At 47.7% G+C, this 18,589-nt stretch overlaps 1 protein-coding gene across 1 annotated transcript in view; it reads left to right on the forward strand.

Moving 5' to 3' along the window:
- The window catches only part of CADM1 (cell adhesion molecule 1), a 461,138-nt gene that overhangs the window by 387,591 nt on the left and 54,958 nt on the right, over window positions 1-18,589 (forward strand). The window contains 1 exon segment of the mRNA XM_060251647.1: window positions 335-507. Within this exon segment, the coding sequence (XP_060107630.1) occupies window positions 335-507 (173 nt within the window).

Below are 18,589 nucleotides of genomic sequence, written 5' to 3' on the forward strand. Positions count from 1 at the left end.
AGCCGCTCTGAGACTCTTCAGAGTGGAGGGCGGGATATAAATCCAATATCTTCATCTACCTCACCAGGTGTCTGTTGTGGGGGAGGAAGGGAAAGGAGATTGTGAGCCGCTCTGAGACTCTTCGGAGTGGAGGGCGGGATATAAATCCCATATCTTCTTCTTCAGTCCCTGGAGGGCCCAGGAGAAGGGCCTCCAGGTTGTTTCTGTGTACTTCTGACCCGGCCCCTGCTTCTGGGTTGGGTCACAACCCCTGAATGCTAGGGGGGCCCGCTGAGTTCGAACCTAGCTGGCCTTCCGCAGGGGCTAGTCATGCTGTCTCACTTCTCCTCTTCAGGCCGACAGACACGACCTGGTTCAGAGTGGACGACGAGATGCCTGCGCACGTTATAGTGTCGGGCTCCAACCTTCACATTAGCAGCCTCAACAAAAGCGACAACGGCACCTACCGCTGCGAGGCCTCCAACGAAGTGGGGAAGTCCTTTGTCGATTACCTGCTTTATGTTTATGGTACGTGCGAGAAGCCCTCCCTTTTCCCCAGGTGTGACGACTCACAACCTCTCGCAGGCGGGGAGGGGGGGTGGGCGTTGTGCGAAGTCTGTGAGGGTGTCCGGGCGCTTCGCATTACAGGAATGGATGGTGTGTTTTTACTTCTCTTTCTTTTCCTCACTTGACTCCAAGTCTGTTTTCCTCCCACATCTAGTAGGTGGTTTCTTCTAGCACTCTCATTAAGGGGTCTCTGAAAGAGCAGCAATTAGGGGGGGGGGTAGCAGTGTGGCTGGGGGTCTGGGGGTTGTCAATCACTAGGAAATTCCAGGACTGCTGCAGTCTTTTCCCCCTCTACTTCCCTATAAGCCTGCCAAGCAAGGAGACTTTCTGGTCTCCTAGGCCCTTTATAGTTAACGGATGGCATATGTATTGCCAACACAGTACTGGAACCAGAGAAATAGGCCTCGTTCTGCCTGCTTTTGAATGTCAAGAGAGTCTCTAAAGCAAAGCACACTGTGTTTCTTTAAGTGCTGTTGAAACTGCTTTTTGATGTTCTGGAGGAGTTTAATCTCTTGTCCAGATGTTGTGACTTAAATGGCAATAACCTCGGAATGCTAGAGGATAGCGGGAGATGTCTCTGGAGCTGCCTTGGGGAACAATCCTCCCTCTAAGCTGTGCGGTCTTGTGAGTAAAAATTCTGCTTTGTGAGCTACTGGCATTAAAGTTGCTTATTTTATTTATTTATGTATTTACTTTAGATTTATATGCCACCCACCCCACGAGCAGACTTTGTAAGCTACTGCATAAATTAGTTGTAAGCTACTACATAAATTAGTTTGCTCTGGAGCCATTATTTTCCCTGAGCTAAGACAAAAAATGTGTGAGCTGGAGGCTAAATAACTGTGAGCTAGCTCACACTTTCTCAGCTTAGAGGGAACATTGTTGGGGAAGAGGGCTTTTTCCTGGGGGAAGACCTGGGCGTGTCCTGTGTGAGACGAATATGCTGCCATCTGTAGTTTCTGGTGCAGGCAGAGTGGCGTGATGTAGCCCAGCCGTTCTCAGAGAGAGCTGCCCGTCTTCAGAATGTCCCATGCTTAAGTCCTGCTCATTTGGGGACAGCTCCTTCAGCTCATAATGGCAGTCCCATTCCTAGTTGCTGCAGATATTGAGAGGATGAATTGACGTAGCTGCCTGTTAGATGATACAAATGTGGAATGCGTAAGTTGGCCCCCATCAAGAGTTCCTCATAACTCTTCTCCACCCTCTCCCCCCCACCACCAGTTTTTTGCCCTGTGCAACAACTTACGGTTGTTCCACATTTTGTGGTGGTTGCTAGACGTGGCAGCTGGATTGGGACTTCTTCCAGCAAGGGTCTCAGGACAGACTCCTTTGGCAGCAAAGTCTGCAACTCGCCATTTCCTGAGCTCTTCTCTGACTGGGTTTTAGCAGCTGCATGCAGGGAAGAACATGCACACCCATGAAACTGCTTTCTACCAGTTTAGATCCTTGGTCTTGTCTCCTCTGACCGGCAGTGAGTGGCTTTCCAGGGTTTCTTTCATATCACCTACTGCCTGATTGTTTTAATGGGAGGTGCCCGGAATTGAACCCGGAACCTTCTGCATGCCAAGCAGATTCTCTGCCATTGAGTCACACGTCCCTTGGGTTAGGTGGCTTCCTCAGGGCCAAAAGCATGGAAAATACAGACTGTCATCTCTAGGAGTGCCTTTCTTGAAAACAAGGGCTGCAAAGTCTGTGTTTGCATGCCCTGCTCCAGTAACTGCATCCCAGACTTCCCTGTCTGCCTAGATTGCCTGCCTGCATACACAGACGGGATGCCTCAAAAAAGACAGGCCTTTGATAATGTAGATTAAGGATTCTCTTTTAAGTAGCAGTAGCGGATTTGTAGGAAATGCATGAGAAGTCAGAAGACCCAAATTGCAATGAGGGCTGCAAAGAAGTTCTACAATAGCCAGAGGCGGACTTCCAGGCCCCCATAGCCACACCTGAGGTTGTTGCGTTTGGTATTCTCCCTGGAGTCGATCCCAGGAAGGTGCTTTTTTAAAAAAAAGATGCTTCCTCTGTGTTTGGCTTCCTTTTTTGCACAAGAACTCCTCCCATTGAAACAAATGACCTTGCACTCTTTAAGTGTATGACAAGATTACTTTTGTGGGTGAGTTAACAGAGCATGAAAGTGAACCTTGGAAGTTAGTTAATTTATTTAGAAAAGGTATATGCCGCCTCTCCAGAAGAATTGCTTGAGGTGACATAGGACCATGATGGAGCCATAATACAACCGTTGTTTAAGAAACTATTGAAAGCCCAACCAAATCATTTTTAAAAACAGCACAAAACATCTAAAAAAGCGAGTCTCGTGAAACAGTCCTCTGGCTTAGATGCATGCTATGGAAACACAATTTTAGAGGCTCAATCCCTGAATTAAAAGGAATTTTTTAACCTGGCGCTAAAAAAAAAAAGAGTAGGGTGGGTGCCAAGAGGGTCTGAAATGAAGGCATTCCGCAGGCAAGGGGCCACCACTGAAGAGGCCCTCTCTGTGCCCCCCCCCCCCACATTGCTGCAGGGAGAGAGATCATGGCTTATGAAGCTTGGAAGATGCTTTCAGGGGATAACATCCCATCTTCCTTCTTGGTGTGCCTGGTCGGATAGGCAAGCTGGCCACGTAGCTGGCCTCTCCCTGTGCTACTTTGGAAAACTTTTGAACGCTAAGGCTAACTCAGAACAGACCACCAAATCAGTGGGTTCTAGATCAAATCAAGCCTGAGCTTTCCCTAGAAGCTAACCTGACCAAACTGAGGCTATTGTGCTTTGATCACACCCTGAGAAGACAAGTCTCATTGGGAAAAAAAATGATTATGATAGGCAAAATAGAAGGCAGAAGGAAAAGAGGAAGACTCCATCAAGGACTTGAAGAGTTGTCATCTAGAGGATGGTGCAGAATTGTTTCCTGTGGCCCCAGAAGGCAGGACCCGAACCAGTGGGTTGGAATTAAATCAGAAGAGTTTCCGATTCAACATTAGGAAGAATTTCCTGACCGTCAGAGTGGTTCCTCAGTGGAACAGGCTTCCTCGGGAGGTGGTGGGCTCTCCTTCCTTGGAGGTTTTTCAACAGAGGCTAGATGGCCATCTGACAGCAATGAGGATCCTGCGAATTTAGGGGGAGGTGTTTGTGAGTTTCCTGCATTGTGCAGGGGGATGGACTAGATGACCCTGGAGGTCCCTTCCAACTCTATGATTTTAGGATTAGGAAGAACTTCCTGACAGTAAGAGCGGTTCCTCAGTGGAACAGGCTTCCTCGGGAGGTGGTGGGCTCTCTTTCCTTGGAGGTTTTTCAACAGAGGCTAGAGGGCCATCTGACAGCAATGCTGTGAATTTAGGGGGAGGTGTTTGTGAGTTTCCTGCATTGTGCAGGGGGTTGGACTAGATGACCCTGGAGGTCTGTTCCAACTCTATGATTCTAAGGAAGCCACAAGGGCCCTCCGTCTCCAAGACTCGAACAAGGCTGTGAAAGATAGGGCATTTTGAAGGTCATTCCTTCATAGGGTCGCCATGATTTGGAAGTGACTTCAGAGCACTTAGCACAGAGAGAGACGAGGCCCTCTTGTCAGCAGGAGTGTGGGATGGGACACCCCGATGCACACGGTCTGCTGCCTTGCATGAGCCCCATTGAAATCAGTGGGAGCCCCACAGGAGCACGGAGCCACTTTCTGGGAACTGATTCCCAGCAGCCAGGTTGGGGTTCTAGAGGAAGGAACCGCATCCCTCCTAAAGCAGTGAAGGATTACGCCGGTGGGAGCCTCTTCCAAACTGCTGCAGCCAAGGCTGAGTCCACACAGGGGGTGGCTTTTGCAAAACGCCACCCACCTTCAGCAGCCTTCAGTAGTGATGGCGAAATCGACCTCCCTGATTGTAGAGAGTCTGGATGTTAGATTCTTGTGGCAAATAACAGGGGGGCCCATCCCCTTCATGCCTTTGTTGTGGACATGTAGTTAGTCATTCTCGGAGACCAGGCACTGCTTTTTTGCTGGGCCTTTGGTCTTATCCAGCAAGGCAACCCTGTCAGCTCTGGGGGCAGACTTTATGGGAGCACAGGTTTTTGATAGGTCACTTCCATCCCGATAGATTCATGAACAGGCAGTCTAATCCTGAGGTGTCGAACTTATTTATTATGAGGGCCGGATCTGACATAAATGAGACCTTCTTGGGCCAAGGCCATGTCGGGTTGGGCCAAGCCATGTCGGGCCGGGCCATGTGTGTACCTATTTAAGATTCGGTAGCAGAGTCAGATGCTGAAGCTCAAATCCTTTGGCCACCCAATGAGAAGGAAGCACTCACTGGAGAAGATCCTGAAGCTGGGAAAGACAGAAGGCGAAAGAAGAAGAGGACGGCAAAAGAGGAGATGGCTGGGCAGCGTTACTGATGTAACTAACATGAATTTAAGCAGACTTTGGAGGATGGTGGAAGACAGGAGGGCCTGGCCTGACTTGGTCCAGGGGGTCGCAAAGAGTCAGAATCGACTGTGCGACTGAACAACAGCAGCAGAAGCAGAGAGATAAACGTTATAAAGGACACAGATAAACACAATTAAATATATATTTTTAAAAACTTAAAGCATTAGCGCTCATTGGTCGTAAAGGTGCTTTCTTTGTATTTCTCCCATGGGATCCAGGGAACTGTGCAAAGGAAGCTCTGGCTCCTTCCTTCCCCAGAGGACTGTGGGGGGGGAGAGCTACAGCCAATAGAAGGAAGAAAGGCTTGGCTCAGTAGTTCTGCTGTGCGATTGAGAGAGCCTGGAAAAACAAACTCTGCCTCCCTTCCTCCCCAAGGGAGGAGCCTCAGCCAGTGGAGAAAATAGAGGCTTTGCTCTGTAGCTCCTGTGCAATTGAGCAAGCCTTGCATAGCAAGCTGCTATGCAGAAGGAAGCAAGATATAGGCAGAAGGAAGCAGATGACAGTTACTTGGGGGCCTGATACGCACTCTCCAGGGACCTGATTTGGCCCCAGAACTGCATGTTTGACACTCCTAGTCTAATCCTTATCTCAACCAGTGGTGTTGATTCCCAAGTGAGTGCCCAGTGGAACAGACTATCAAAAATTTGGACTTGGGCACCTCCTCCTTTACAGGGAATACCTCTGGGTGTCCTTCGTCCACAATCTTACCTTCCCAGTGAGGCTGCACCCAGGTGAGGCTTCGCTTTCTCCCACAGACGTTGTGCCAAGCACAATAAAGGTGAAGCACATAATTAAAATTGGGATGTATTAATTAGAAAATCTGAGAGCTCACTCGGAGATAAAAGAGTAGCAGATGTATCAGTGATGAGAAGGTTGACATGCTGGAGATAAAATTTAAAATCAAAAGCCTCTGAACCGTTTCATGCTCTATTATTCCAGATTCATTGCTCAGTTCAAAGTCTGGTGCTCTTCTTAACGCATTCAGTTTGATCATCTGGGCACCGATCCCGAAGCGCGTGTCATCTCCCTTCCCCTCTCCTTCCCCTTCCTCCTCCCCCTCTGCCCCCAAAACTTTTCATGAAGTTGTGAGGCCGCCTGTTCTATATAAATATTTGATGTTCCTGGAGATTGTTGCCTGTTAGCTTTTGCAGGTCAAGCGTCTTCTATACAGAGTGTTTAGTTTGGGGTGTTTAAAAAAAAGGGGAGAGAGAGAGAGAGAAATGCCCCCCCCCCTCCATCTGGTTGAGCCATGAGAGGCTGCGCGGTTTGGTGGGAAAGGGTGGGGGGAGCAGGAGCCAATGTGGAACATTAATATTTATAAGTTGCAAAGACATCGGCTTTATTTTAAAGGAAATCTCACTAAAATCTTCCGTGCATCCAACTTGATATTTAGTCGTGACATTCTCGTTCCCTTTTGTATTTATTACCGGCTTAGAAGTAGTTTTATATCCTGCTGGGAGGTATTGATGGAGGGGGAATAATGAAGTTAACTGCTCTGCAGAGAGGCAGAGAGAGAGCCCTGTTCCTTGGCTGTTGGTATTTAGTCTGTTAAGCGCAGCAGGAGACCCCCCTCCCTTCCCTTCCCCCAGCCCCTAATTTCAGATATAAAATCTGAAGTAACAGACAAAGCCCCATTCTTCCCTTTGTGTGTCGCAAGCTGTCCTCCTTGGCATAGAAAACATGTAGCCTGTTTGCCCTAGTCAATTCTTCCCTCGCTTTCTTTTTCCCTGCCTCTTTCTCCCGGGAAGGCTGTTTTCATCTCATCTCTCTGCTCTCTCGTTTGCATCAATGACTAATTTTGTGTCGGCTTCTTTGTCCCCCTCCTGATCTTGGCGGGAGGGCAACTGTGGGCTGCTGGACTCTGGTCCTCTCGGCCCGGAAGGGCTCCCTGCCGGTTGAGCCCCGCCCGTCCCCTTCGTCAAGGTGGGGAAAGGGGTGTCACGCCCATCCTTCATTTTCTAATTTATTGATCCGTTTTGTGTTATGCTTATTTTTTTTTAATTTGCCTTTTTTTTTCTGTTTTCCTTTTTTATATATTTTTTTTATCTAGATCCCCTCACAACTCTCCCTCCACCCACAACAACCTCCATCATCCCCACCACCACCACCGCAGGTATGGTACCTTCATAACCATTGGGAAAGACTAGTCTATTGTGTGTGTGTGCGCGCGCGCACGTGTGCGTTGCCTGTTTTAGGACAGAGGAGGGAGCGGGGTGGCGCCCCACTGCTTCCTCTGGTTCTTGACTTATTTCCGTGTTTCTTTTTTGGCCATATCTTGGAACTAGAAGGGGTCAGGAGGGCTGGCGCTGGGAAGCCAACCAAGTCTTTGTGGCAGAGGCTTAAGAACATGAGAAGAGCCTTGCTGGATCAGAGCAGCGGTCCATCCAGTCCAGCACCCTGTCTCACACAGTATCCAACCGGTTCCTCTGCCAACAACAGGGCAGAGAGGCCGAGGCCTTCCCCCGACATTGCTGCCTGGCACTGGGATTCAAAGGCTGACTACATTGGAATGTAGAGGGCCAGAGCCTGTGCAAGTACTGATGCTGCAAATGTGTTGGTCCTGAAGATGCCACAACACTTTGCTGCGTTGCCTCCTCGAGCGGGGTGGCTCACTAGTCCTGGGTTCAAAACAAGAACCTCTTTTCGAGTGTCCAGCTGAGGGAGACGGGAGATAAAGTACAGCCGCCCCAGTCAGATGCAGACTTTTATCTCTCGAAGCATAGCGATGGCTCCTTTTGAAGTTTGCTTTCGGTAATTTTAACTTTTTTGGGTCACGCTAGACGTTTTTATTTTCAAGTGTCATAAACAATCTCCTTCCGTACCTCGCAGCTGCAAGTTTCTCTAGTCAGTGACGCGATGTGGTTCTTCTGTGGCGCTTCCTAACCGAGCCCCCTTTGGAAGCAAAAGTGGTCACCTCACTGTCCCACCGGCCATGCTAAGTCGAGGTTCCTCCCATGCCGCCGACCCTCCACTGCCGTTTTTGTTTTCTTCGACACCCCTTTTCTGCCCCACCCATCTGCGTGTCCATCGTAATCATCCATGAGGTCCCAATCCATCTTTCATGGTTATTGCCACCTGGATACTTTTGTTGCAGCTTTCTTTCTCTTTTGGAAACGGAAGTTCGCAGCCAAGGCCAGTAAGGAAGGTGAGATGGCTCCGCCCCTCTTTGCAAGCGCACAGTGTTCCTGCGACGGTTTCCCCTGGGCTAAATCCAGTGGTCACCCCCTCACCTTTTCAGCTGCCGCTGTGCCTTTTTCTCCCTTGACACTCCTGTCCTAGGTCACACGCTTTGCTTTCTCTGAAATTCAGAAACACCTGTATGTGTGCAAATAACTGGTCTTTCTTTTCCAGTGTGCCTTAACCATCACTTGCTGCCATGTCGTCCTGCTTTTTTGCCCTGTTGCATTTTTCTCCTTTCAGGATCTTGAGAAATGAGTGTCACTGTCCGATCACCTGAAAGGGGGGGGGGGGTTCTTCTACAAGGCTGTCCCCCCCATTAGGCAGCATTTGTTTCATACATCTTCCGCTTGCAATGGCCAATCAGATGCTCCACGGCGCGTGTCTTGACCTAAGGAAGACAAATCTGAATGTATCGGCCTCTACGAAGAGAAGAGCAGCCCTGCGGCAACGGGGTGGGCGGGAGAAGGCTTGGGGGCTCATTGGGGTGGCGGGCCGCCCGCTCAATCAAGTCAGCACTGCTGCTTGTCGTGGAATGGCTTCCTAACCATCATGGTGAAGTTTCTTGAGTTAGTACAAGAAAGTGAGATTAAGATAGGAGAAACGTGTAGCTTTAAAATTCCTGGCATCAATGATGATCAACCATTAGCCATTAGTTTCTCTTGGGTCACTCCGTAAAGCTCTCCTTCCATGGGATGTTTGGCCAGCAACTCTGAGATTAACACGGTGAGATCTTTCCCAGGTGGCCTATGGCAGGGGTCCCCAGTGTGTACCTGTGGAGACCGTGTCACCTACCACACCTTTTCTGGTGCCTGCCAACTGTTTTTAGAAACAGAGCCAGGTGGGGGGGAGGTTTGCCCAGCTTCTGATTGGCTGTTTTTTAATTTTTTTAAAAAAAAATCACTGATTTTGGCAGCAGCTGCCACCACAGCACAAAAATCTTTACTGTGTGATGGAAAGTAAGCTGTGGCAGCCATTTTGTGGTTGGCTTCGCCTCCCAAAGCAGCTGTTGGTGGCAACCATTTTGTGCCTGCACTCACCACACTCTCATCAGAATCTCAAAGGTGTCTGTGGGTTCAGAAAGGCTGGGGGGGGGGGGGGTTGCGTAATTCTGTTTCCAGGGGCTATGTGTGTATCCAGGATACCGTTTTTCCCCTGCATAGTCAAAGTGAGGCTGTAGCTATTAATGAATCAGTTAATATTTGAGATGCTGGGGTGTCTGTCTTTCCACTTGAACAGAAGTTCAAAGAAAAGTATGCACACGTTCAGAGACTGTGCCGGAGCTGGCAAGCTGGTTTTGGCTGGTCCGAAGGAGTGCCCTTTAAAAGAGGAACAGTACGTTTTAATAGTAATTTTGCTGGTCAGTTTACAGCTAATCTAGCTTTGCTGTGGAGGCTCTGAGTCATCCACATGGCTAAAGAAAGCGCTGCCACTAAGCTGCAGGGGGGAACTTTGGTCAGACGTGTAAGAGCACTCGACTGTGGAGGAATTTTTTCTCTCTGTAGAACACACAAGAGGCAACATGAACTGGTCTTTGTGAGCTTTTTACACAGCTCCGCTGAACCACACACTGGGTCCTCGAGTGTAAGCTTTGTGGTGTTAGTAGTGATAATATTTCCTCTGCTTTAAAAAGGGACCCAGGCTGGGTTGAACGGAGGACGGCCTTTTTTTACCAAGAATGGACTCACTCCCCCTTAAAGGTAAAGGTAGTCCCCTGTGCAAGCACCAGTCGTTTCTGACTGTGGGGTTACGTCGCATCATGACATTTTCACGGCAGACTTTTTACAGGGTGGTTTGCCATTGCCTTCCCCAGTCATCTACACTTCCCCCCACCCCCAGCATGCTGGGGACTCGTTTTACCGACCTCAGAAGGATGGAAGGCTGAGTCAACTTTGAGCTGGCTACCTGAACCCAGCTTCCGCCGGGATCGTACTCAGGTTGTGAGTAGAGAACTCGGACTGCAGTACAGCAGCTTTACCACTCTGCCACGGGGCTCATGATTAGCCTTAACTATGGTTTGCTCTACTCCTGGCTCTCAGCTTTGGCTATAAGGCCACTTCTTTATGCGTCCTCCATGCGGACTCTGTGTATTTCAATTCACCGTGATTCCCTCGGGGTGCTTTTAACATTGCTTTTCTTCTGTTTAAGTTTTTTAGTGTTTGAAGCTTGACACGACCTGTTGCTCTGTAGCTTAACTGCTGCCAATAAGCATTCTCTTCCTTGTTGTCCTGCTCTGGACATCACCAATGAGCTTAATCAGGACAGGCACTCACCAGGCCTTAGGGGGACAAATTTGGAGTCCTCAGTATCATTCTAACCCCCTCAGTACTGTCTTCACAGGTCTCCCATGGTAGGTGGCCATGTACAGACACGTACACAGAGAGGTAACATTTCTGGAATCTCCGAAGCCACCGGGCTCTTTTTTCTGGGGATAAACTGGAAATTTGGGAGAGAAATTGAAACATACACAATACTGTCCCATCAAACCTAAAGTTATATTATTGACTTAATAGAGTAAAGTGCATCATTTATGACTTAGCTTATAAAATTGAACTATTAAATTGATGGGATTCTACAGTATAAATGTCTTAATTTCTGTGGGGAAAAAGTAGCAGATATACCCAATACCTGAGAAAGAATTATTCAACCTGTTGCACCATATGCTGCCATAGTAGAGGTAGCTTCATTTTTGCTATCTGTGAAGGAAAAAAATGAAGGTAGAAAACAAACTTCCTAGTAAACAAAAGAAGATGTATTGTTTGGACCAAATACTCTCATATAATCACAATATGTAGCACGACCAGCATATTTGGATATCAAGTTAAACTTAATAACAGTGAAAACACTAAGTGCCATTGCAGTCTGTTATCAGTAAACACGTTATCTCATATTAACCGTTGCCAGAATTATTCACGTTTAAACGATAAGCATATTGTTGAAAATATGTTGTGTATCTCTGCAGTATGGGTAGGAATGATCCTATAGGGGAGGGACGGTGGCTCAGTGGTGGAGCATCTGCTTGGGAAGCAGAAGGTCCCAGGTTCAATCCCCGGCATCTCCAAAAAAGGGTCCAGGCAAATAGGTGTGAAAAACCTCCGCTTGAGACCCTGGAGAGCTGCTGCCAGTCTGAGAAGACAATACTGACTTTGATGGACCAAGGGTCTGATTCAGTATAAGGCAGCTTCATATTCAGTATAAGGCAGTTACGGAATATGTTCATATGTCTAATTCTGAACTGTGACTTCAGCGTGCAAATCATTCAATCTATGCACTGGAGTTAAGTAGTACAGGGTAAGGTCATTTCCTAGGTTTGCACAAAACTAGGAAGAAAAAAAAAGTTTTATTATAAATTAAAATGTTACACTGATTGAGGAAATGGCCACCATCTTGAGGGAGTTGTCTTCCTCTCCTGGGGACACTGTCCGGCATGGAATGGGTGGGCTGGCCTCCCTCAGATGTCTTCACCCCTGGGCGCAACCAACCTGTTGCCATGGTGGGTCAGCAAATGAGGTAGGGCTGGGTGGGGGTTCTCCTGCCCTGGAGGTTCCAACCCACCAACCCACATTGGGCCAGCGGGGAGAACCTCCCCTGATGTCGCCGGTGCAATGACGTCACCCAGAAGTGACGTCTTCACACCAGCACCGGATGGGTACCATAGAGTTTTTCCCTCCCAAATTGCTAGAGCATCTGGGAAAACCATAGAGCAGGGGTGGCCAACGGTAGCTCTCCAGATGTTTTTTTTTGCCTACAACTCCCATCAGCCTCAGCCAGCATGGCCAATGGCTGGGGCTGATGGGAGTTGTAGGCAAAAAAAACATCTGGAGAGCTACCGTTGGCCACCCCTGCTAGCATAGAGTTTTCCCAGAAACGCCTAGAGCAGCCGGCATGCGACGTTGCCGGCGCAATGATGTCACTTCTGAGTGACGTCATCGTTCATGATATGCACACAAAAAATGTTCCCCGCCAGAGGCCATGGGGGACTTGGGAACCCTAAAATGAGGTCTAGAAGCCCAAAGCTGCCTCCCAGTGCTGGTCAAAAGGCATTACTTACTGGAGCCATTGGCAAAACGGGCTGTGAATCTCACTACACATCTGCTGGACTCCCGCGTCGCATTTCAGCTGGGCTGTTCCAGAATTACCCTCTGCTCTCTTGCACAGTTGGTCGGTAGTTTGCTTTGGCACCGACACTGTCTTACGTAATCTCTCCTCCCCCCTTCTTCCTTTATGCTCCATTAATAGATGTCAACATGATTCTTTAAGAGGGTCGCCCCAACCTCCTTGCTTTAATAGAGGCATTCCATCCACCCTTGTCTTGCCACTCTCTGCGGCAGCATCTTCCCTCCGCAGAAAATGCCCTTGTGGTAACAAACGGTTTGGCACTGAGGCGTAGTTAAGCTGAGATTGCTACTCGAACAACTTTGTCAAATCCCTGTTTTTGATGGATGGGATCTTGCTGAGTTGCTGTGTCTTAGCAGACAAGCTGCGTATGTATTTATCTTATCCTGAAGGCTTGCTGTCTGCACGGGTGGAATTTAACTTGGGCTCCTCTCTCCAAACAGATTAAAGGTTAGAGAATAGAATGGCTCCTTTTCTCCCGCTAGAGAGTGGGCCGCAGTCTTAAATTTACCTTGTGTATTATGACCTGACAAATGGGTAGAGAAATGAATTTCCCTTCTCCCCCCCTGCGTTCTGTAGTGCTTTAGAGCCACCCATTAGCTTTAAAAGCTTCAACAGCCAAACACCAATGATTAAACGCCAGTATAAAGCTCCGGGAATGTATTTTCTTCCCCCTGTGCTAAAGGTTTGTGTAACTGAAAACCATTCTCCAAATGAAATTAGCATAATTACCAACATTTTATGCAGTCGTCTCAGGGAGAAAAAACTGCTTTTCTAAAAGCCTCGAGGGGCACCAGATCATTTTGACTGTTGCTCTCGCCCCTTCCCACATTCTGGGAATAGACAGATGCAGGCAGGCCCAGAATGCCTCAGAGCTCTGATGCTCACATCTCCTGAAAAGCTCAAGAGATCCCATTCCAGATGGGAACCCCAAATTAAAGCTGCTGCCAACTTCTGGAGCCTCCCTGGGTGGTCTCTGTGGCTGAAGCGCAGCTCTCTCTGTGGAGACGGGCAGGTGTGGATGTCGACCAAAGGACTGTTTGAATGGCTGCCAGCTCCCAAAATCCCAGAGAAAGCACCTCCGTTCCTTGTCTCAGTGGCCACCATTAACTCAGAGAACCTGTCCTCTGAAAGAAGTCCAGTAGTTGCTGCTCTTGTGCGGATACAATTTATTGATTTGATTTTATTTTTAGCCTGCTTTTCCCGTAGGACAGGCTCAGGGCGGGTTACATCATAAAAACAATCAACAGGAAAAATAAATAAATAAATAAAGACCAATTTAAAACATATAAAATCTAAAAGGGGAGGGGCGGTGACTCATTGGTAGAGCATCTGCTTGGGAAGCAGAAGGTCCCAGGTTCAATCCCCAGCATCTCCAACTAAAAAGGGTCCAGGCAAATAGGTGTGAAAAACCTCAGCTTGAGACCCTGGAGAGCCGCTGCCAGTCTGAGAAGACAATACTGACTTTGATGGACCAAGGGTCTGATTCAGTATTCAGCTTCATATGTTCATATAAAACTACAGAGGGACAATAGAGACTAAAATGGCAGGTTCTGCCTCACAGACATGGCCTATTGTCCGAGTTCAGCAGATCTTATAGCACTGGGATGGAACGAAGCGGGGAGGCCGGTAACAAGTGACGTCCGCTGCCTCAGCTAAAAGCCTGGTGAAAGAGCTCTGTTTTGCAGGCCCTGCGGAATTGGAGCAGATCCTGCAGGTCCCAGATTTCCAGGGGGACCTCATTCCACCAGGCAGGGGCCACGGCTGAAAAGATAAAATCCATCTTTAAGCCTCTTCCAGATCCACCGGTTAGGCCCCACAGACTTTCCTTACAGCTGGGCAATCATAGTGAACAGGAATTCTTTACTTTGTTCAGGCAAGTCACCAAGTCTTTCTCTAATAGAGATCGTTTTGCTGAAGCGTTCTGGGGTTTTGGAGCCCTTCGCAGTCTAGCTGCATTGCCGACAAGTGCAACCCCCCCCCCTTCCCCAAAAAACAGCCCAGCCCTTTTATATCCTTTCAAAATGTCCTTGTGGCTTTATTCATTAAGATGTACAGTACGATATGGTAGAAGAAGCGGCATAATTTAAACAGCCCCTGGGGTCTTCCCTTGAAACACTCCATTTGGACAGCTGTTATTTCCTGCGAGATAATTAAATGTTTTAAATATATTTTTTTTAAAAGAGAGAGAGAAGGGTTTATTTTTTAAAAGTCTATTGTGTGTGTGTGTTCAGTTCATCTTGCCCCCCTGGTGGATCTGTTTTCTTTCCTCCCAAGTCTGCCTCTAATTATTTAGTGCTGGCTGCAAAAACAGGCCGGGGCTTGCCTTTTCCCCCAAGGCCGGGCCTTGTTTGTCTCTTGGCTTGTGTGCTAATAGGATGAAGGACGTCCTCCGCCTCCTTCCGAGGAGGCCCTCGTGGTGAAGCTGACGTGTTTGATCAAGTCTGGGTTGGAGATCCCATTATGCCTTCAGCAGGGAGGCCGGGGACAATCAGAAGCCACCTCCGGGTTCCTCACGCTCTCTCTCACCAGGGCTCAGATGCATTTCCTTCTCCCCTCCCACCCAGGGGATGCCCTTTTTTAAAGGAACAATAACTATCAAAAAAAAATAACTGTGTAGTAAATATAGAAAACTTCGGCAATATTTGTAATGAATGAACTTATATCCTAAACAATTTAATAGCTATACAATACAAAAGATACCAAATAGTACAAGAAATTAATTCAAGAAGAAGACTGCAGATTTATACGCATGCCCTTCTCTCTGAATCAGAGACTCAGAGCGGCTTACAATCTCCTATATCTTCTCCCCCTACAACGGACACCCTGTGAGGTGGGTGGTCCTGGAGAGGGCTCTCACAGCAGCTGCCCTTTCAAGGACAGTCTCAGAGCGGCCTACAATCTCCTTTCCCTTCCTCCCCCACAACAGACACCCTGTGAGGTAGGTGAGGCTGGAGAGGGCTCTCACAGCAACTGCCCTTTCAAGGACAACCTCTGCCAGAGCTCTGGCTGACCCAAGGCCATTCCAGCAGCTGCAAGTGGAGGAGTGGGGAATCAAACCCTGTTCTCCCAGATAAGAGTCTGCACACTTAGAGCTATGGCTGACCCAAGGCCATTCCAGCAGGTGCAAGTGGAGGAGTGGGGAATCAAACCCAGTTCTCCCAGATAAGAGCCTGTGCACGTAACCACTACACCAAACTGGCTCTCACAAGGACATCTCTGCCAGAGCTACGACTGACCCAAGGCCATTCCAGCAACTATAAATGGAGGAGTGGGGAATCAAACCCGGTTCTCCCAGATAAGAGTCCACACACTTAACCACCACACCAAACTGGCTCTTAGCAAGGAGCCAGAAATCCACTACAATTATTAATCCAGTCCGTCATAACAAAGATGCTTTTCTTGAAGCCAGTATTTCGGTACATAAATCAAATTGACGTCAACAAAACGTTCTCTTACATGACTCTCATAAGGCACAAGCTCTTTGAGCGAAACGTGTATTTAGTCGACAAGCACGTAAGGAAGGACCTTTGGGCCAGACTACTCCAAGAGAACTGGACTCCATGAGGAACTAACCTTTGGAACTGAGTATGAATTTGTTATGATGGACTGGATTAATAATTGTAATGGATTTCTGGTTCCTTGCTGAACGAATTTATTGTACTATTCGGTACCTTTTGTATTGTATAGCTATTAAGTTGTTTAGGATATTATAAGTTCATTTATTATAAATATTGCAAACGTTTTCTATATTTACTTCACAGGGGTTTTTTTATACTTATTGTTCGTACTGCGGTACCACTTATCCTTTGTTTCTTTTTTAAAGGAACAGCACAGTGGGATTTGTCTAGGGGTGTGTGTCTGTGTGTGTGTGTGTACAGCCTCTTCAGTCCTTAGTGGAGTGAGGCCATGGCAGCAAGGAAATAGTAAAACAGTGTAGACCTTTTCTTTAATGGTGGACGATTCCTTTGGAACTGGGACACGGGCGTATTTCATGGGAGGCCCCAAAATGGATGCTTGAATTTTCTGAAATCCAGAGCCATTTTTATAGCAGAAACTCCTTTGCATATTAGGCCACGCACCCCGGATGTAGCCAATCCTCCAAGAGCTTACAGGGCTCTTCATACAGGGCCTGCTGTAAGCTCCAGGAAGATTGGCTACATTGAGGGGAAGGGTGGCCTAATATGCAAAGGAGTTCCTGCTACAAAAAAAAAAAGGCCTTCTGAAATCCAATCAGCATCAGGCCAAGTGGGATGTCTGCTTTGGCTTAAAATAGCCCTCTTCCACTATCGATAGTTTCAGAAGGGAGCCCTGAGGCGGTAGAGACCATCCTGAGGCCCAGGTAGGAGCTTGTCAGAGTTCTCTTAGTCAGCTCTGACCAGGGGGGTTCAGGCTCTCCAAAGTGTATCTCCTGAAAATGTTAAATAATAAATATTAAAACGTAAAATGTTGTTGATCTCCCAATGTTGTTGTTGCTCCTGGATTTGAATCTAGCAATTTGTTCCATTTTCTATGCTCACATCAGCATTTGGAGCAGACTTGCTGGAGAGCAAAAGCATGTTAATGTTTATCAGGAAGACGTGCTTAGATGTAGCGTTCCCCGTCATGATAGGGGCGGGGGGGGGGGCAAATCCCATTAGTTGAAGCAGCATTTGGCTTCCTCGTAGCCATCTGTTGGACACTTGATACGTTCTCTGCAAACCCTAAATGGGCCTACTTCTCCACCCTTCAGCTTTCAAAACTTTAAAAAACCAGATTGAAGTGAGACTCCATGAAAGGTGTACATTTCCTCCTCCGGGCGTCATAAATGCGGCTCGTGTTCCTCCCTCAGGCAAGGGGTTGGTTGCCAGCGGAGTTTCACAGATCGGTGCAAAAGCTGTGCCGGGTGTAGGCCTCAGTCTGCGTACATCTCTCATTGTATCGTCCCAGCTTTCAGCACAGAAGTTGCTTTGTGTCTCTGGGAAAATGTCAAGTTAATTTAGAGTTGATGTTGCGATCTCCTGACATTTTAATCCACTCTGAGACCACATTAAAAGGGAACAGAGGAGGAAGGGAACGCACACTCACACCAACGCCTGAGGGGGAAAAAAAAGCCAAGCAGTTTTTGTGTTGCTTTCCTTAGTCAATAACCATCAAAAGGTTTGGTTTTGTTCTTAGGGTGTTTTTATTATTATTTTTTTTTTTGCTTGCTTGCTTGTTCATTGAGCAGTCAAGTCTGCGCTGAAGAGACCCTTTTCACTCGAGTACCTGAAGAAAAACTCTGCATCTCGTGTGGAAGGAAGAGGAAAAAATGCTGTAATGTCCGTTAGCTATCATTACCTAATTGCGGGGCGCTGGGAGCTTTCCCTCTTGTGTTCTTCCAGAAAGGAGCGTGACACACGGGAAAAGCTCCTGCCGCTGTACATAGGGATGTGTAAATAAAAAAACTGCTAAGAGACACCACAAATTTTAAACAACCAGACAGTGTAATGTAGAGGTCAGTGGTGTTCTGACCAAGCTTGCACATAGAACAACCAGACAGTGTAATGTAGAGGTCAGTGGTGTTCTGACCAAGCTTGCACATAGAACTTCAACTAGACAAGAGCATGTAGCAAAAAGACATTCACAGAAGACAGTTCAAAAACAGTCTTTCCAATCACAAAGGAGGGACAATATTCCAGTATTTAGTTCATAGAACTAAAGGAAGCCCTTCCAGAGACGTCTGTTCTAGATATCAAGATGTTGCATCCGTCTTTCTTCAGTCTGGAAGCTTTTTTATCACTGGAACTCAAATCTTTACAATGCATTCACAGAAGACCAACAAGGTTCAAAACACGTCTTAACACTGTCTGGTTGTTTAAAAGTTATGGTGTCTCTTAGCGGGGTTATTTTATTTACACAGCTGCACGCTGAGATCCTATAGTTTCGCTCTACATAAGGAAGCCGCATTTCAGCCAGCTGCTGTTGCCTATCCTGTCTCCAGAAACCTTGGGTTTGCTGCTTAATCTAGTGCGAAGTGGCCCTGGCCCTGTTGTTGGGCACACCGTAGCAGGATTTCTGACACCCCCAAATATGGGGCCCAGGCCTTGAATTCAGCAGCTCCTGAACCTTTCTGAAGGTTCCCCCTTCTACTCCCCACCTACCTTGTCCATTGAATAGTAGGTGCAGCTGCATAGCAATCCCTGGATGAGCTCCGCCACCTATTTTTTCTACAAAACAACCCAGTGACACCTTTCATGGCACCTGCCAGGTGTCTTTTAAAAGTGGGCGGGGCCAGGTGAGCCTTTTGCCCAGCAGGGTTTTTGATTGGCCATTGAAGATCTGACTGGCTGTGCAGATTTTTTAAAAGTTGCTTCAGCAGTCGCC

Source organism: Heteronotia binoei, chromosome 12 (assembly GCF_032191835.1).
Source record: "Heteronotia binoei isolate CCM8104 ecotype False Entrance Well chromosome 12, APGP_CSIRO_Hbin_v1, whole genome shotgun sequence".
In the NCBI taxonomy this organism is placed as follows: domain Eukaryota; kingdom Metazoa; phylum Chordata; class Lepidosauria; order Squamata; family Gekkonidae; genus Heteronotia; species Heteronotia binoei.